Source organism: Myodes glareolus, chromosome 12 (genome assembly GCF_982192425.1).
Source record: "Myodes glareolus chromosome 12, mMyoGla1.1, whole genome shotgun sequence".
NCBI lineage: Eukaryota > Metazoa > Chordata > Mammalia > Rodentia > Cricetidae > Myodes > Myodes glareolus.
The window spans coordinates 14,668,503-14,689,333 of NC_142037.1; the positions used below are offsets into that span (position 1 = coordinate 14,668,503).

General features: G+C 42.9%; 1 protein-coding gene across 2 annotated transcripts in view; it reads left to right on the forward strand.

The window, feature by feature from the left end:
• Positions 1-2,299: 2,299 nt before the first annotated feature.
• The window catches only part of Ero1a (endoplasmic reticulum oxidoreductase 1 alpha), a 44,279-nt gene continuing 25,747 nt past the window's right edge, over positions 2,300-20,831 (forward strand). For both annotated transcript variants that reach the window (XM_085698464.2, XM_085698465.2), the window contains exons 1-4: positions 2,300-2,459; positions 14,843-14,962; positions 16,493-16,576; positions 18,490-18,528. In XM_085698464.2, the coding sequence (XP_085554590.1) occupies positions 2,346-2,459; positions 14,843-14,962; positions 16,493-16,576; positions 18,490-18,528 (357 nt within the window). In that variant the 5' untranslated portion in view covers positions 2,300-2,345. The remainder of the gene's footprint in view (positions 2,460-14,842; positions 14,963-16,492; positions 16,577-18,489; positions 18,529-20,831) is intronic.

Here is a 20,831-nt window from a genome sequence, read left to right on the forward strand (position 1 = left end):
AAGTGCTTGGATTAAAGGTATGGCTGAGCCTGGAATTCTAAACGTAGATTAGGCTGACCCTAAACTTGTGTTGGGACTCTATTTTGGGCCACTCAACTTTTTGATAATATTCCAAGAGGTATGAGTAGGCACCTCATTGTGGCTCTAATTTATGCTTTCCTGATGGTTAGTGGTGCTGAGGACCTCCACATGAACTTCTTTTCCACAGTAACCAGCCTTTGGGAGAAGGACTGCTCAGCTCCTTTTCCCATATTATTATACTTGTTATGGAGCTGAGTCCTTTATATTCCCATATTTATTGAAGCATTACACACAGTAGCTAGGAGTAGTATAGTGTCCATCAGTGGATGAACACACATGTAGTTCACATGTGTGTACGACCCCACAGAGCGCTGTGCAGGCTTATAAGGAAGGGGATGCTGGGACACAGCTGCAACATAGCTGTAGCCGGAGATCACCATGCTAAGTGGAATGAGGCAAGTGCAGATGGAGAACTGTGTGATCTCACTGTGTGAAATTTTAAAATCTAATCTCATGGTATTTGTAGGAAAGTGGTACCCAGAGGCTGGTGGGGGCAGAGGAAGGCTGGGGAAAGGAGAGTTGGTCTAAAGGTACAAAGTTACAGCTAGAATTCGGAAGCTTTACTAACTATAGCATTATGTGGCGACTACAGTTTATATACCATGTATTTTGAGGGTACAAACTGATTTTTTTCAAACGTTCTCATAAGAAAAAGCTAATCTGTCGAGGTGATGGATATATCCATCTGACTGATTCTTCCGACAAGGCGCATATAGGTCAAAAACATCATATTGTACCCCACTAATACACATGCTTATTAATGAATTAAAAATAAAATTGAAAAGTTGTAATGACACTACTAGCTTTTAATCTCAGCACTAGGGAGGCAGAGATAGGTTGATCTCTGTGTGATTGAGGCCAGACTGGTCTACACAGCAAGTTCCAGATCAGTCAGGAATACACAGTGAGACTCTTTATCAAAATAACCCCCCCCAAGCAAAACAAAGTAACAAAGAATGAAAATATGATATTGTCATTTCCATGGGTGTCCTCCATACACAGGGGCTGGGCCTTATGCATCTTTGTACCTCCAATGTCAAGCTCAGCTTTGCAAATTATATTGAATTGAAACTCACTTGGAATCTGAAACTGTGTGAAAAGGACACCAGGTAAACCACTTTAAAAACAGAGACCGCGTCCCGCGGTGGTGGTGCTCTGGGAGCTGGTGGTGAGGCACTAGGATTGCAGAGCACGAGTTCAAGGTCAGCCTGGGGTTTAGAGTGAATTGCAGGACAGACTTCAAAGCTCCACCGAGAAACCAACGTCAGGAAAGACAACAAAACAAACAAAAACAAACAAACAAACAAACAAAAATAGGGTGGGGGGAGAATGTGCTCTGACTCTAGAAAAGGTAAGTATGAATTGCATTATAGATAAAATTCCAGATAAGCAAGGAGGCCATACTATCTTAGTATGTGTGCTAGGCATGCTATAGTTAGCCGGCTCAGCAGTGTTTCCACTGCCTGGCTCCTGTCCTTGTTAACACTGGTTGTTCCCATTTCCACTTAGGAAACGAAAGGGTGGTCTGTACCTTACTGTGCCGTGAAATGTGCAGAGTTCACAGAAAACACACTATTTTATGAATAAATCTGAAGTTGAGTCCACGTTGGGCTAACATCTTCCCTCTACTGGCTTAATAAAAATATTTATCATCTATTTATAATAAGGTCTAACTCTATAGCCCAGGCAGTTCCCTTAGTACGTAGCTCAGGTTGTCTTAGAAATTGAGCAATCCTCCTGCTGCAGCCTCTGGAGTGCTGGGATTATAGGTGTAAACCACGACGCTCATTCTGAAACCAATTTCACCTGTTCCCTACTTGGCACAGCCACTAGAAAATTCTAAATCTTTTGTGCAGCTGGGCCCTCCAAGCTGAACTCCAACATCCTTTTGGCTTTAGGCAGCCGGAGCACGACGGACACGTAAACTCAGGCTCGATTTCCTCGTAGTGACAAGGGGCTGGGTGGGGCAGGGCAGCGATGACCGGGAGCAGTGGCTCCGGGGAGGCCCCGACCCCGGAAGGACAGCGTCTCCGCGCGGGTGGAGCTTGCAGGCCAGGTGTCCCGTAGGCGGGTGCGTGAGCGGAGCGAGCTGAAAGGCAGGCGCCCGAGGTTCGCGCCGCCGCACGTCCGCAGGGGAGGCGGGAGCGCGGAGGGCGGAGCGAGGGGCGGGACGGGGCGGGGCCGCGCGCGGGCTTCTTCTGCGGGCGCGCGACCTGCGCCCCGGAGCCGGGGACGTAGGCGCGGGCTGAGGGCGGAGGGCGGCGATGGGCCGCGGCTGGGGCTTACTCGTCGGCCTCTTGGGTGCTTTGTGGTTGCTGCGCTCGGGCCACGGCGAGGAGCGGGGACCGGAGACGGCGGCGCAGCGCTGCTTCTGCCAGGTGAGGCGCGCGCGGCCGGCCCACGGGTTGCGCATCCCCGGGCGCGGGCGATCCCGGTGCGCGGCCCGGACTGCGTTCCCGGTCGTCCGACGGGCCGCGGGACCCTGAGATGGGCGTGGGTTCTTGGCCAGCTTGTCACGCAGCGTCCCGGTGTCCTGCTGTGGCCACTCCGCGGCCCGGAGTCGAGTTCACAAGATCTGGGGTTCTGAGTGCACCGGGTACCTGGACACCTCGTGCTTGCTGTGTCCCGGGCATCCCCAGCCTTCCAGCTCGGAACCGACTCGGGGGTGGGAGACCAGCTGTTCTCCAAGTCTTGCTGTCGTTGTCAAGAGGTTGAATGACCTTGCGTGGCCCTTTAGGTGCCCTGGTTCAACTGCCTGGTGTCTTTGCGGCCGTTGTTGTTCTTTGACTCGTCGGCCTGTGTTTGGTGCACTTTCTTCTTCCTGAAGCTTGTTCTAGCATCCTGACACTCCCTTAGCGGTTTGAATCCTAGGCAGGCCCCATCTTCAGTTTGATTATGAGCTGTGATTATTTATTTCTATGGGAGATGTGAGCAAAACATTAAAAGAATTTTTTCTTTTTTGTAGTGTAGCCTGTTAATTTTGTATGAGTCCATTTAGGTTAGACGTATTGGACTGACTCTGAATGTCGTTTTGCTGTCTTCAGAAAATGCCAGCAGGTAGCTTGGAAACATCCAGAAGAACCTGGAATCTGTCGGTGTGTTAGTTTTTAAGTGCGTTCTTGTAAAGTCTGGAAGAACTCTTGAGTATTAGTGGTCCCCCGCCTTTCTTCTATTTAAAACTGTAGCAGATCATTCTATTATTGAGTTTCTTAATAGGTAAATTGTATTGCTATACAGGTGTTCACAACCAAATCTCGTGCTGGCCTGCTCGCTTTCTTACTCCTCTTGTTCGTTACTGGTCTTTACAATGTTTAAAATATTGGCTTGCTTATTTTGAGTGTATTGTACGTGTGGGTGTTTGCATAGCAAGGGATACTTGTAGTCAGTGGGAGGACAGCTTGCAGGGATCTTTCTCACCATCCACCACGTGAGATCTCCCTCAGTCCTCAGGATTGGCAACAAATGACTTTAACCCGTTGATCCATTACTCTTTAAAGCCACCTTTTGGTGGACTTCGAAATTACATTTGTAAAACATGGAGGGATAAACAACCAAAGCATTCGTGGATCTTACTATTTATGACCAGAAATAACGTGCATGCTGAGTGTGATACTATAATGTTGGAATCACAGTTGATGTTCAGAGGGAGAGGGCGGGGTCATCTCTTTTCCCACTTTAAGTTTTTGATTTTGTTGTTTTGAGTAATTTGGGAGCAGAGGTGAGTTGTCGGGGAAGTTCCTTTGATCACAAATTTCGGGTATACAAAGTTACAAGCAGCTTGTGACTATCAGTGCTGAGAAAAGATACTCATGTTCTCTTCATGAGAAAAGTATGTTCTCGATGTTTGGATAATGGTATAAAAATACTATTTGGCTCTTTAACTTTTGTTCCACACTCAACCTTTTTAGAGATCTCCTTAAAATTTAGGAATTTTTAATTATTTTTGCATTTTTCTTGAATAGTAATTAATTTTTTTTGGTTGTTGTTTCATTATCTTCAGGTTTATTTTTTATTTATTCATTTGTTTATTTTGAGCCAGGGTCTCTTGACATAGCCCTGGCTGTTCTGGAAATCAATATGCAGACCAGGCTGACCTCGAACTCCTAGAGATCTGACTGCCTCTGCCTCCCAAGTGCTGGGATTAAAAGTGAGGGTCACAGTGCCTGGCTCTTATTTATTTTTAGGATTTATTTATTTTTATTTACCATATTTGTGTGTTTGCCTGTCTGTGCCCCACGCACATGTTGTGCCTGAGTAGACTGGAGGAGGCTGTAGGATCCCATGGTGGTGTGGGAGAATTGTATTCTGTCAATCATATTTTAATAAAACGCTGATTGGCCAGGCAGGCAGTATAGGCGGGAAAGCCAGACAGGAAGTAGGGGTGGAGCAAAGAGACTGGGAGTATTCTGGGATGCAGGAAGCTCCCTCCGCCAGTTCTGCCCAGACCACCGGAGGGGAAAGATGTAAGCTTCCCCGCTGGAAAAGGTACTGAGCCATGTGCTAACGTAGATAAGGATAATGAGGTAACATAAGTTATAAGAGCTAATAAGTAGCCTGACCTATTGGGCCAATCAGCTTTATAACTTATAGAGATCGCTGTGTGATTGATTTTCTCTGGGACTTGCCTGCTGTGGGGTACTGAGCGGGAACAGATACCCCAACAAGCAGGCCCCCTCATGTTACACCATGGAACTAGACTGTGGACCACCATGTAGGTTCTGGGACCTGCTCAGATCCTATGGAAAAGCAGTCCTTGCTCTAATCACTGAGCTATCTCTTCAGCCCCCGATAATTTCAGATTTAAACACTCACTAATACTTAAAAAAAACAAAACAAAACTGTTAAGTCACTTTCTTTAAAGGAAGAGTTTCTGGTTTTCCTCTTCAGAGTTAGCTGAATAATAGCAAACTAGCCTGGTTCCTTGGGGCTTACGTGTGATATCTGTCCTCAGCCTGGGGCAGGCTGAGCTACCTCCAAAATATGGCCTAGCTAATGGCAGAAATAGTCAGAATGGTCTTAGGTGCTTTTTTTTCCCTTCCAGCTGTCAGTCTCTCTTACCACTTCTGCCTTGGGTTACAACATCACTACCCTTCTTTGCATGAGTATCTGGTTTGTAGTTGGGGTTCCGCTCACAGGCTCTCTCTGATGAGTCAGCAGTATGTAGCTGTTTGACCTCAGATAATCTGGTGTGGGAGAATTGTCTGTATTCTGTCAATCATATTTTAATAAAACACTGATTGGCCAGGCAGGCAGTATAGGCGGAAAAGCCAGACAGGAAGTAGGGGTGGAGCAAAGAGACTGGGAGTTTTCTGGGACACAGGAAGCTCTCTTGCCACTCCTGCGCAGACCACTGAAGAGGCAACATGTAACTTGCTCAGCTGAGAAAGGTACGGAGCCATGTGCTAACATAGATAATGATAATGGATTAAGTTACAAGGACTAATAAGGAGCCTGATCTGATGGGCCAATCAGTTTATAACCTTATGGAGTCCTGTGTGTAATTTCTCTTTGGGATTTGCCGGCTGTTGGGGTACAGGGTGGGACGGAAACCCCAACAAGCCGGCCCTCATGCTACAATAATCATTGCGGGAGGGGGGGGAAATGAATGGAGGTTTGCAAGCAATAAGATTAACTTTAAGCATTCAACAGGATACTCCTTAGGAAGTGCTGAGAGATCAAAACTGAGTTAAAAATGGTTTTCAAACCTGGTATTTGATTGGTGCTTCAGCAAATGTTAGGGAGATTTCAGTATGTCTTAGGGTTTGTATTGCAGTGAAGAGACACCATGACCACAGTAACTCTTATGAAGGAGAACATTTAACTGAGTGCCTTACAGTTTCAGAGGTTCAGTCCATTATCATCACGGTGGGATATGGTAGCCTGTGGGCAGACATGGTGCTAGAGAGGGAGCACATTTTACATCTTGATCCACAGGCAACAGGAAGTGAACTTGGACACTGAGCATGACTTGATCATATGTGGGACCTCAAAGCCCACCTCCACACTTTCTTCAACAAGGCCAGCAAAGCCACACCTGCTAGTATGAGCTTATGGGGGCCACTCTTTATGAGTTTATAGGGGCCAATTCATTCAAACTACCACAGCATAAGATGTAAAAGTGCTGGAATTAAAGGCCACCACCTTCCAGCATTTTGTAAATTCTTTAAAATTTTAGCTTTATTTTATTTTATCTATTTGAGTGTTTTGCTTGCGTGTATGTATGTGTATCATGTGAGTGCCAGGAGCCACTGGCGGTCAGAAGAGGGTGTTGGATGCCCTGGAACTGGAGTTAGATGACCCATGTGGTTGCTGGGAACAGAACACAGGTCCTCTGCAAGAGCAGCTACTGAGGCATTTCCCCAACCCTTGTAAACTCTTTTAGTTTACATTTAGTTTAGTGTTTCATTGCTTACTGTTCATTATTCAAAATGATTATTTGAGACTTGTAAATCTTTCTTATATACAACCACTTGCTTTTTCATTATCCCATTAAAACAGTAATTAGTAATATCAATTTATATAGTAAGTTTGCTCTCATCACCAGTTGAGTAAATAGTCCTGGAAGCACCCTTCTTTGAACCAAATAGTATTTGTTATCCTAGACACAGACTTAGATGAAAGGAAGCCCTTCCAGTTTGTTATTTTTATTTTTTGACAGTTATGTTGAATAAGTGAATGTAGCAAAACTTTAGGCACAATGTGTGGAGTCTATCTTAAAGATATAACCTCAGAAGAAATACTAAAGGCAGTTATGGAGAAAGTATGACCTTATTTTGTTGCACTTAGTTAAAAATTAGTGTGCATTCCTTTCCACTGAAACTGTTTTACTGTTCTTGAATCCGGTAAGCAGTAGTGAGGCTCAGTGGCCTGAGTGTGCTTGGCCTGTCTTGGGCTCCCTCAAGAGGGACACTCAGCCCCCTGAGCGAGGTAGCTCTGCCTTGGGCTGCTGCAGGAGGGGCACTCGGACACAAATGCCAGCTCCACAAACATTTTTTTTTTCATTTGAAGTGCATTGTAGATATACGCTCCAAACACGTGCATCTGTAGATTTGATCTGTCAAGTGTTCTGTATATCGGTTTAAAAAATAGCTTTAAAAGCCAAGTAGTGGTGGTGCACGCCTTTAAGTCCAGCATTTGGGAGGCAGAGGCAGGCGGGTCTCTGTGAATTCAAGGCCAGCTTGGTCTACAGAGCGAGTTTCAGGACAGGCCCTAAAGCTGCAAAAAAAATTCCTGTCTTGAAAAACCAATAAAACCAAACAAAAAAGCTTCGTTCATTAGGCCCAGTTGCTGCCCCATGGAGAGGTGACTTGATGGGAGTACAGAAACCCAGTATTAAATACTCGTCAGATGGTCTTGTAGGTTATACTAAAGAGGTGGCCGTTACCTCTGAGTGCCTGCTGCACCCGTGGCTTCTCTGAATAAAGTATATGGGAGAAATATTTGTAGGATGATTGCTATCCTTTGAGTCACTACCTAATGTGATGTCCTTTTTCTTTTTTAATTAAGAAATAAAGATGTGCCTGCAGCATGTCTGTGAACCATATACATGCCTGTGGAGGTCAGACACGGGCATTGGATCCCCTGGAATTGGAGTTGTGGCCACCTTGTGGGCTCTGGGAATTGAACCCTGGAACTCTACAAGAACAACAAGAGCTCTTAGCTGCTGAGTCATTTCCCCAGCCCCACACTGTGAACTTTAATGCGACTGAGACGTAGGCAGAGATGCTCTCGATACGCTGTGCCTTGCTGTCTGGCGGCAGTTTTCTAGTATGTCCTATTCTTTGACTTCCACCACCCCAGTTCTTCACCTCCTGTCACAGTCTTTCTATTTCTAGCCGAGCCCCTTTCTCTCTCCTTTCGTATAGTGCACATGCGAGACTGTGCAAGCCTGTCCTTGAGTTCCCTTCACATATCTCCCAGGGCTGCCCAGGTTAAACGGCAGGCAGGATTTCCTTTTAAAGCGGAGTGCATATGTGGCCTTTTCTGCTATCTCTTTGTGTGTATGTGGCATATTTTGCTGTTTATCTTGGTTGGGAATTGAGAGATATAACATACAACACAAGACGTGTGTTGAGTAGTGTATTCAGGAGTTTTGTTACAAGTCTACCTGTCTTGGGGAAGGTGAGTAATTACATGAAAAGATGGATATGTTAATTCGCCCTGTTATAGCAACCATTTTACTATATATAACATCATGCTGTATATTTTAAAATATGCAATAAGATTTATTTTAAAAGTTTATACCCTTTTAAAAATCTCTTCTCTCTCTCTCTCTCTCTCTTTCTCTCTCTCTCTCTCTTTCTCTCTCTCTCTCTCTCTCTCTCTCTCTCTCTCTCTCTCTCTGTGTGTGTGTTTGTGTATGAGTGTATGCTGTGCAAGTGCCCTTGAACACCAGAGGAGGGCATTGGATTCCTTGGAGCTGGAGGTGCAGGTGTTTGTGAGCTGCCTCACAAACCAGTAGGTACTAGGATCTGAGCTCTGGTTCTCATGATAGAGCAGCAATGCTCTTAATGGTTGAGCCATCTTTTCAGTCCTTCCTCTTCCTCTTTCTTCTCCTCCTTCTCTTCTTCCTCCTCCTCTTCCTCTTCTTCTGTCACAAAACACAATAAAATTAAGTATCCCTAGTTCTTTGACAAATAAAGTATATTTTGAATGCACACATTTATTTATTGAGAGACAATGGGGCATATTCCAGAAGCTGTCTTGTTACACCTATGCACTGGGTAGTGTCATCAGGCTGATTATCATGTCTGTCCTCACACAGTTAGCTGCATGTATGGTGAGAATACTGAAGATCTATTCTCTTAGCAAATATGCACTCTTATTAGCTCGGGTCACTGTGGTGTTCATTCAGACCCCAGAATTTACTTATATTGTCTTTTCTCATATCTTCCACTTCTACCCTTTGTACCCTTGGCTATTGTAAGAGGCCACTTGTTTTTCCTGGCTGCCCAGACCTGAAATAATCACACAGAAACTGTATTAATTAAATTACTGCTTGGCCCATTAGCTCTAACTTCTTATTGGATAACTCTTACATCTTAATTTAACCCATTTCTAGTAATCTGTGTATTTCCATGTTGTTGTGGCTTGCCGGCAAGATTCCCACCAGCTTAGATCTCACAAGTGAGGGAGGTCATGAAGTATTTTTTTATATCTAGTTTATTTTGCTTAGTACAGTATCTTCAAGATTCATCCAGGTTGCCACAAAGAACAGAGTAGTAGTCATTGCATTGTGTATGTGTCATGTTATCTACTCTGTGTGGCCCTGGCTGTCCTGGAACTCACTCTGTAGACCACCTCAAACTCATGGAAATTTGCCTGCCTCTGCCTCCCAAGTGCTGGGATTAAAGACATGAGCCACCACCATCTGGCTAAATTATCTACTTTTACCTTGTCAGACACTTAGATGCTTTTGTCTTGAATACTGTGTGATGCAAAGAGCACGGGTGTGGCGATGTCTCTTTGAGCCAGTGGTTTTGTTTCTTTTGGATGTGTATCCAGAAATCAGATTGCTAGATCAGTGATAGCTGTTTTTGGTTTCTTGGGGAGCATCCACACTGCTTTCCATCATGTCTGGAGATTTACATGCCCAGCAATGATGTGTAAACAGCCTTCCTGTTTCAGTACATGCTCACCAGGAGGCATGTCTTCGTAAGTATTTTATTTGTTGATGCTATTGTAAATGGAATTGTTTTCTTGATTTAACTTTTTTAACTATTTTATTTATTATGTATACAGTGTTCTGTCTGCATGTACACCTGCAGGCCAGAAGAGGGCGCCAGATCTCATTACAGATGGTTGTGAGCCACCATGTGGTTGCTGGAATTTGAACTCAGGACCTCTGGAAGAGCAGTCAGTGCTCTTAACCTCTGAGCCATCTTTCCAGTCCCTTGATTTAATTTTTGTATCCTGGACTTTATTTAATAATTTGAACTTTTTTGGTGTGTGGTATATACTGCATATCTGTATATGTTACATACTTATACATGTATGTATACACATACATACACTGCATGAGATCTGAAAATGCTGATAATTTTAGTTTTTCCTTTTTAATTTGAATTCCTTTCTTTCTTTCTTTTCCTTAATTGACATACTTGGGAAAAACTTTTCATAAAAATCAGGTACAAGAAATATAGTCTTAGCCTGGTGGCGGTGGTGCACGCCGTTAATCCCAGCACTTGGGAGGTAGAGGCAGGCAGATATCTGTGAGTTTGAGGCAAGCCTGGTCTACAAGAGCTAGTTCCAGGACAGACTCCAAATCTACAGAGAAACCCTGTCTTGAAAAACTAAAGAAAAACAAACAAGGGGACTGGGGAGATGTCTCAGTGGTTAAGAGCACTGACTGCTCTTCCAGAGGACCGGAGTTCAATTCCCAGCAACCACATGGCAGTTCACACTTGTCTGTAACTCCAAGATCTGACACATTCACACAGACATGTATGTTGGTAAAACACAATGCACATAAAATAAAAATAAATAAATTAAAAACAAACAAACAAAAAACACTAAATGAAAATAAAATACAGTCTTACAGTATTTTGAATCAGAACAAAATGACTGATTGGGCTAGACTTTCTTAGTATTGTGCACAAGACAACTAGGAAGTTCTTTTTTGTTTTGTTTGTTTTGTTTTGTCTTTCATTATGAATTAAAAAATACCTCTCCCTGTAAGAATAAGCCCCTTACTGTTGCCCAACACAGAGTGGTCAGCCTTGAAACTATTTACATACCACTCACAAGGGTGAGCTCACAGGTTATATTTATATGTATTTGTGATTGCGCAAAATATATTTCCTTGGCTAGTGCATTTGACTAAATCAACTGTAGTCAATGGAGAAAGTAACTGAGTGCTCCACCCTGTACCCCATGCTAGTTTTCCATGATCTGGTCCCTTATTCCAGTGGGATAATTGGAATAGTCCAGTATTAGAAACTGTGAATTAGGCCTATATTTTCTTCCTCATTAAAGAAATGTGGGCTGCTTTGGAGAGGGATAGAACATTTAAGTAGAGTTGGGTTAATAGCGTATTCAACATTTTTCAAGCATTTATTTTCTGTTTGCTTATTTATTTATTTGCTTATTTATTTATTTAATGTGTATGAGTGCTCTGTCTGCATGTACACCTTTTTATGCCAGAAGAGGGCATCAGATCCCACTATAAATGGTTGTGAGCCACCACCTGGTTGCTGGTGATTGAACTCAAAACTTCGAGAAGAGCAGCCAGTGCTCTTAACCTCTGAGCCATCTCTCCAACCCTGTGTTTCTTTTCTTTATACCAGTTCTGTGATATTTAACATTTCCAAGCATTTATTTTATTATTCTGATACCAAATCGGTGAGATGAAAATTATTGTGGGAAACACAGTGACAGGAATGAGCTTACACCTATGTAGGTTTCACTGCAGAGCTTGGAGGCTATGGAGGGGCTGCTCTTTGGGAGCTTGCCACAGGCTTTGCGAGAGGCTTTGCAGCGCTCACAGTCTAGACCTTTAAACTGGGTGTGACTATGTGCTAGGCTGCATAGATCCTTCTGTCTACCTACTTGGAGCAAGTCTTTCTCCGTCCCTCCAGCCAGCTCCTAAATCATGACAAGGAGACTTATTATTAATTATGAAAGCTTGGCTGATAGCTTAGGCTTGTTTTTCGTTAGCTCTTATAACATAAATTAACCCATTTCTGTCTGTCTACATGCTGCCCCGAGGCTTGTTTACCTTTTCTACCTACTGTCCATACTTCTTCCTGTCTTCCCAGCATCCTCTTTGTGCCCAGTAATCCTGCCTAGCTGTTGGTCATTCAGCTTTTTATTTACTACTTATTAAATCAGAGTGGCATATTTTTACACAGTGAAATCAAACATCTTGCAACACCCACTGTACCTCCGTGCGGAGCTTTTTACCTTCAGTTATTAGTTTGGCTCCTACCCAAAGCTGGTCATCACTTTAGTCTAGAACAATGCACTTCAAGTTTTGATAGATGTTAACCTCTTAGGGAGGGGAGAAGGGTGCATTTTTATTTTCAAGTTTAGATTCCCGTGACACGTGGAGTTGTGTTTTGCAGTGGGGAATAGTGTCATCGTTACCCTGAACAGCAGATGTTCCGAGGCATAGCATCAGGCCGAGCTTGTTGCATCTAGCTCCTGTCTCTTGTTCTAGGATTTTCATTTGTTTCTAAGAATCTGTGGGTTCTATTGGTGGCATTTCTGCCATAACCTTTTCTTGTGACTGATTTTGGCAACATGCCTATTGTTGTCTAGTTTCTAGAACTAGGCTGGCGTCACACTTGTGAGACTTCTTCCCAGAATGGCGTCCTCCCCCGGACAGCACAGCGCCGCTCTGCTGGCTGTCCCTTGGCTGGCACCTCGGTATTCGCTGAGCTCTTGAATCTGTTGAAACCCGTTCATTTTTATTTTGCATCCTTAGTCACCCTGATCCCCGTGGTTGTGTGGAGAACACGGCCAATTTCACATGAAGGGTAAAAGGCAGAAGTCTCCCATGTGTGCACCCCCTGTCCCTCTGTAGTCTCCTGGGTGGGCACCACCTCAGTTCTGGGGATCTTGCGTTCTTTCCTGGCTTGGCGCTTCCTCTGGTGCACTTTAGAATGCCATGTGAGTAGACAGAAGGTGGGGCACAGAACGTTGTCCTCATTGCCTGTATTCCTTGGTTGTAAGTGTGCTACTGCCAGATGTGCGCTTGGACACCAAACACGTGTGTAGACAGTGAGGCGTGACTCAGGAGAAACAATGGGCAGCTGTCAGTCATTCACTCCCCACTCCGTGAGTGGTCATTGAGGTCTGCATAGCGCTGCAGGCTGGGGTCACAGGTGAAGAAACACCTTTTTACCTCAAGGATTTTATACTCTAGTTGATGAGATAGAGACAGACAGGAAAGTGAGGGATTCTCATACTGTGTTACCATGTGGAATGTTCCGGAAGCAGCCGGGAGAGACGTAGAAGACGAAGTGAGACCATCCCCAAAGCAACAGTGCTTAACCGCAGCCTGCAGGTTTCTTTTCACCTTGGCACTGAGCTCCTGGGGTGTTTGGCTTCAAGCTCAGGTTTTTTTGTTTTTCCGTTTGTGACTTGCTCTGTCTGGTCTGCTGGTCTCCTTTTCATCTTTGTGTTGTTTCTGTGTCATAGAAATAGTAGGTGGTTTCTATCCTTACACATTCAAAAGGAGTTAAAATAGGTATGCTAGAATATGTGGATCAGACTTCTAGAAAATAAGTAAGACCAGAAAAATCAGTAAAAAGTGTTAGTTTGGGGCACTGCTGTTACAATATTCTTGTTTTTAGGTGAAAAGTTTCTGTACTGAGTTTCAGTGTTCTTAAGATAGTACAAGATTTCACATAGCACAAGGTAAACATATTCAGTATTTTAATAAGATAGTATAGGATTTCACATAGTACAGGGAAACATGCATGGAGTGTTTTAATAAGGTTTTATAACTTGCTTTCTTATTTTTAATATAGATGTATATTATATGTATATGAAAAATGAAATATTTGTATTTGGTTACACAGAGACAGGGTTTCTCTCTGTAATGGTCCTGGCTGTCCTAGAACTCACTTTGGAGGTCAGGCTGACCCTGAACTCACAGAGATTCTTCTGCCTCTGCATAAGCCACCATGCCTGGCTCTTAGAAGTTTTTTATTTCTAATTATGTGTATGTATGTATGTCTGTGTGGGGTATGTCACGTGAGCGCCATGCATAGGGAGGTCAGAGAAGGCACTGGATGCACTGGAGCTGAAGTTCCAGGCGGTGTCAGCCACTTGATAGACGTTGGGAGCCAAACACGTCCTCTGGAAAAGAAGCACACTTTCTTTTTGTTGGCTTTTTTGTTTGTTTGTTTGTTTTTGTTTTGTTTTTTGAGACAGGGTTTCTCTGTGTAAGCGTCATCCTGAAACTCACCCTGTAGACTAGGCTGGTCTCATCCACTTCCTAAGTGCTAGGATTAAAGGCATGTGCTGCCACCACCCGGACGTGGCACTGCTTTTTAAAAAACTACTCACTGAGATCAGTTTGTGCTGCTGTATGGGTGTGGGGCTGCCCACCAAGTGTGGTCAGCCTACTAGGGACCACATCCCTAAAGCAGACTCTCCTATAGCAGCTGTCCATAGCTCTTCAGTGAGGGGCCAGTGCACTTTGTCATCTTCAGTGTACAGCCCAAACATACCACACCAGAGTTCTGCAGGGTCTCTTTTCTATAGTGTGTGCATTTTCTTTTTTCTATTTTTAATCATTATGTACTTATTACTTAATGTTACATTACTTTTAATAGGTGTTTGCCTGTGTGCGTGTGCTCCTTAGTTCACATGATGAAATATGAAATATGACTGGCGTTTCCTTGTTTGTTAATCTAGCACAGGGAGACACACCCTTCCCTCTTAATCTTAGTGCCAACCTTTGGCCAGGTAAGCTGGATGCGGAGGGTAGAGCCATTGGCTGCTAGGGGTCCAGTTCTGTGTACTGAGCTGAACTGACCCTATAGAAGTGCCACTGTGTTGCTCTAGAGGTACAACAACAGCCTTGCTGTATTATTGTTATTCCCAATTTAGGAATCAAGAAAGGGTGGCAAGATAAGGTTGCTAAATAGCAGGTCTTTTTTTCCTTCCTTCCTTTCTTCCTTCCTTCCTTCCTTCCTCTCTTTCTTTCTTTCTTTCTTTCTTTCTCTCTTCCTTTCTTCTAGTAACTATATGAGGAAAAGACCATGTGGTATCTGGGACATTTAAATCTAATATTTCATTTTCTTTGTAACAGGTTAGTGGTTACCTGGATGATTGTACCTGTGATGTTGAGACCATCGATAAATTTAATAACTACAGACTTTTCCCAAGACTACAGAAACTTCTCGAAAGTGACTACTTTAGATATTACAAGGTATTTTCAATTTTTTTCTTTAAGATTTATTTATTTATTATTTATACAGTGTTCTGCCTACATGCCAGAAGAGGCACCGGATTTCATTTTAGATGGCTGTGAGCCACCAAGTGGTTGCTGGAATTTGAACTCAGGACCTCTAGAAGAGCCTTAACCTCTGAGCCATCTCTTCAGCTCCAGTATTTTCAGTTTTTTTTTTTTAATGTTAGTGTGCTGTAATGGATGATAACATTTTCTTAGATGACTAAACTTTGGTACTGCCATTGAAATTGGTAATTATTAAATGTGTACAAAGTTTAAAAAATTTAAAGAAAACTTAGTGAGCCAGGCGTAGTGGTGATACATACCTTTTACTTTCAGCACTTGGGAGGCAGAGGCAGACGGATCTCTGTGAGTTTGAGATCAGCTTGGTTTACAGAGCGAGTTCCAGGACAGTTAAGGGCAACATTGTGAGCCATCTCAAAGAACCACAACCCCCCCCCCCCGCCCCCCCAAAAAACCAAAGTAGTATGTGTGTGTGCACGCATGCAGGCGTTCATGCCATGGCATGTCTGTGGAGGTACGATGACAACTTAGTGAATTGCTTCTCACCTTCCCACCTTTATGTGAGTCCTGGGCTCCAGCCCAGGCTGTCAGGTATTTCGCGGCATCTTTACCCCCTGGACGCCTCTGACTCTTAAATGTATACAAAGTTTAGTAGGAAAACTTGGTTCACAAGTGAACATTGGACTTGGTGTGCGTTTTTGCAAGCACCTGTGCTTGAGAGACCTGAGGACAGCACTGGTGTCGTTCCTCAGGCACAGTCTCTTGTTGTTTACAGACCTCTCTCGCTGGCCTGAGTTGTGGCAGGCTGTACTGGTTGCCTGTGTAATCCTGTCTCTTGAGTCCCCAGCTCTGGGATTGCAAGCATGGGCCACCTTGAATGCTTTCTTTCCATGGGGCTTCCCAGAAGTAAACTCTTGCCCTCGTGCAGTTTACCAGCTGAACTCACCATGGCCCTGATACTTTTAACTTCAATAATTTGTGGAGTTAGAAACGAACGGGTTAAATTGAAATTAAAATAGAAATTTGTGTGTTATTCTCAAAATATTCTGTTTTGTCAGTCATCAGATGATCAGATGGGTTCCAATTAAGATAAGCTTTTTTTTTTTTTTTTTGAGAGGAGGCAGTTTTGAACTTACTAAACAGTTACAGTATCTGACCATGAGAACACTACTGAAAAAGTTTGGAAAACCTGGTCCATAGTTCATCCCTGTTCTCTGCCGATTGTCACTAGCTTAAATGGGAGCTTATGGGGGTGAGGGTGGAGGTGGGGGTAAGGGGGGCAGGCTGTTGAGCCTTGACTCCCAGCTGTCATCCGCAGAGGGTCTGTGTCTCTCAAACCAGCTTACCAGCTCACACTAGCTACTTGCCTAGTAATGGGAGAGACGGTGTAATCTCAGATAAGCCCTTGCCACAGCCTGGGATTGGGATTCCAGCAGTCGATTATACTCTCAGGGCTTTATAGTTTTATAACTTCCTATTTTGCAGGTAAACTTGAAGAAGCCGTGTCCTTTCTGGAATGACATCAGCCAGTGTGGAAGGAGAGACTGTGCTGTCAGACCCTGCCATTCTGTAAGAACTGTCCCGGTTGTTCCTGCCGTTCGGCCACTAGCGGTCAGACTATAGTTTGATCCTGTTTAAATATAGCATTCAATATCTGCATATCATAAACCTAACTTACAGATGTTCGTTATTTGTGTGTGTGCAGCACTGTGTCATGGAGGCTAGAGGCTGACATCAAGTGCTTTCTGTCCCTTTCCACTGTAGTTCTGAGATGGAGCCTCTTACTGAATCTTGCAGTTCACTGATGAGACAGGGCGACCACTGCCTCTTCAGCTCTGGGTTTGCAGGGGCTGCCTCTAGCCTGGCTTCTTTCTCTGATCCTGAGGATTTAAACTTAGGTTCTCATTTTGTGTGGGAGGCGTTACTGACTGAGCCATCTGCCTCCCAGCTGCATAAAATCTATTCTGAATTACAATATCTTTATGGTAATATAATAACAATAATGATGATGATGATAATTATTATATATAATAAAATAATAATTATATGTTATTATTATTATTATACTTGTAAAAACCTGCAGCATTTCAAAGTGTAAAAAAAGCAAATCTCTGCTCTCACAGTAGAATACTTCAAACTTCAAGAGGAAAACAGCTGTCAAGCCAGGAGAGCAATCTCTCTAATAAAAGATTGAACTAGGGGCTGGAGAGATAGCTCAGCGGTTAAGAGCACTGACTGCTCTTCCAGAGGACCTGGGTTCAATTCCCAGCACCCACATGGCAGCTCACAACTGTCTGAAGATCCAGTTCCAGGGGATCTGACACCTTCACACCAGTGCACATAAAATAAAGTTAAATAAAATGTAAGAAGTATTTAAAAAAAAACAAAAAGATTGAACTAGTTAGTGGCTGCTGGGTTCTCCAGGAGGGACTACCATTGCCTTCACTTTTACCCACTGAAGAGCCCATTAGGCCCCAGCTCAGAGTCCTGACGCACGGTCTCCAGATGACCTGGCTAAACTCAGTGTGTCTAAAAAAAAAAACAACAAAATCATGAATGTGGGAAGAGGCTTTTCAGGAGGAGGGGAAGAAGACACAGACGTGATATTAGAATGCACGTTATATGTGTATGAAATTTTCATAAATAAATTAATAATGAAAGCTAAAAAAGAAAAGCCTAATATCCGTCTCAAAATATACTTGTTATATATATATATATATATATATATATATATGAATATGATTTTCAGAGAAGTACCGTGATTCAGAAAGATAATATAGTTTCGTGAGGCATGAGAGAGAAAAATGAGATAATGAAAGGACTGTAAAGATACCAATTAGCATGTGATTTGAATAATGAATATTCTTTGTGGGTGAGCAGGGTGCCAGGTCTTGCCCTTAAGTTTGTGCTTTAGTAGAGAGGAGAAACACTAATCGACCCTTTGAGCACACATTCCACAGCCCGATTGCAAAGTCTCTGAACTATACACGCTAAGAGCAGAGCAGCTGGGCCCAGAGCACTCAGGAGACAGGGAGGGACTGGAATACTTGCACTCCCCACAGACAAGGCCTGTGCTTCATCCTCATACTTCCTCACAGGGCGAACTGTTGGGACTGAGGAGTGACTAAGGAGCACGCACAGATTTGGGGTGTTCGCCACAACTTACTCAGCCCATGTACCTGCATTTGTCCTGTGCACCACAATAGTGACAGAATGTGACCATTTTCATATTCCATGACAGCACATGGTCATTTTTGAGAGAAGATTTTGTTTCATCGCTCTTGCTACATAGAACAGGCTGGTAGGATTAAAGCTGTGTGCTACTACACCTGCTAATTTTTATTTACTTTAAAGAAATTATTTAAAATTTTCTAACTCTTTTCACTTAAAAATAACCTCCAGTAATTTGTGAGTTTTTCTCGTAAGTTTTAAGAACTTAAAATATTTTTCCAGAAGGCAGAATAAGCGTGTTTCTTTTTCAGGATGAAGTTCCTGATGGGATTAAGTCTGCGAGCTACAAGGTATGCACATACACTTACTGATGCGACTGTTGTCTATTGCGGTCTCGAAATCCATCCACCCACCTTCCCCCCCCCCCCTCTCTGCAGTGAGACCTTGAGCAGTCATTGGTGACGGCCAGTTTCGCTTCATGTATATTTCTTACTCCATTCTTCCAATCATTTTAAAGCCAAACTCAGATAAATCATTTTTAAGAGTGATGCAAAATTAGAGCATTTCAGAATTAAATTAAATGCCATTCAGAATTTTCTCAAAGACTAGAACTTAACGAAACATTTGGGTTAAGACATCACACATATTTATATATAATGGGTATTTTCAGAGTTAGAAAATGTCTACAGAGTAGTCAGCTGAGGTTATTGGTAATTTCAAATAGATTAATCATAAAGTGTAGTTTTGAAGACAATTGTGATTAGTTTTATAGAAAATTTAAAATAGTAAACTATTGGAAAAAATGTTCTTTAGACCTAGTAAAGTGATAAATGTAATTAAGAAGCTGATTCAATTTCTAAATGGTACTAAGAAGTTACTTTAACTAAAAAAATTCAGATAAGGGTTTAGGTTTTTGTTTTAGTATATATACATAGACATATGATACATTTTTTTGAGTAAATTTAAAAGCATATTGTTTCACGTGTGTTTGTATGTGTGTAGATAGGGCCTTTTATTTCTGCAAACTGAGCACTGTCTTCCAGGCTAGCTGGTTCTTGAGTTTCTAGTCATGTCTGTCTCTGCCTTAAATCGCTGTAGGGTGCTGTGATTACAGATGCCCTTGCATCTGGCTTCTTAAATGGGCTCTGCGGAGCAAGCCCCAGTCATCAGGCTTGCGTGACAAGTGTGTCTACTTGTTGGACTCCCAGGGTCTTTGATGTTCATTTGAAATTATATTTGATATAATTTTCAGTCTATGGCCATACCCTTGACCATGCCAAATCTCATCTGAAATAATTTCCAACATACAGCAAAATTGTAAGAATAACATAAATGTTGGAACCTGCTCTGGCAGGAATCAGCTGGGATTACCTGGGAGGGAGGCACGAGGTTGAGGAAATGGCAGATTGAGAGAAACAGAGACAGAAACACAGGATAGATCAGGGGACTGAAGGTGAATATCAACCAGCCCTAAGTTTATTTCAGAACTTGCTTTTATACAGAGTAGAGGCTGAAGGCAGAACAAAGAGCAGCACTGTCAGCTAACAGCCTGTGCACTGTCCTGAGCTGGACGTGCTGGCCTACACCAGCCCAAGGCCTTTCTCTGTAGCTTTGAAGTCTGTCCTGGAACTAGCTCTTGTAGACCAGGCTGACTTCAAACTCACAGAGATCCACCTGTCTCTGTCTCCTGAGTGCTGGGATTAAAGGCGTGCGCCACCACCTTTTATACCTTTTTTGTTTGTTTTTGTTTTTTGTTTTTCCAGCCCAAGTCTTAATAAATAATGCATTCTTTCCCATGGACTAAAATGCTCTTTCCCTTGAGCTTACTCAGGAGTCTCTCACAGCCCTCAAGGTTACTGGAAAAAGCAGAGCAGGCAAACTTGAACTCAAATGATTTATAAGTCAGAATTGACTCCCTATGTACACGTACACTGAGCCACATGTGGGCACCCATACATAAAAAAAAAATTGTATACTGTAGTCTTTGATTTTTTTTTTTTACATATTTTAGCACATTTGTTTTTTCATGCTTTTTCTGTATAGATATTCTGAGCCATTTGGTTGCAGATCAAGTAGGTTGTATCTCTTTACTCTTTCTTATATTTAACTGTGTATAAAAGAACTTGAGTTTCAAGAAGTTTTTTTTTAAGTTGAACTGTCTGATATATTAACTAATAAAATAAAGCACCTGTTGTCAGTCAATAAATATTTCAAAAACTCTGAGCACTTCAGTTATTTAATGTTCCCTAAAAGTTTAGTCATTTCAGTTCTTTCAGTACCCTAGCGTGGACAGAAATTCTTACGATCATCCTAACAAGACTATTGTAGGTGTAGCAAATATTTGTGGCCTCCTGATTCCAGTCTTACCGGCTAGTGGTGATGTTTTCAAGACTCAAGCTTGGTCTGTGCTACGCACAGGATCTACTAGAAAAAAATGTATGTGTGCATGTGTAGACATCAAGAAGAAACAGAGTAGGTAAAGCGTGTGTTTGAAGTACCTAAAGCTATAGCATACTTTCTGTAAGGTGCTCTTCCAATTATGGTGTAGGAAGGAGCTGAGACCCACGATCTAGGATGGCCACCGCTGTCAGGTGGCCGGTGCTTATAGTCAGGGCACTGGGACTGATGTACCATGCCTTCCATGTACCTCAGA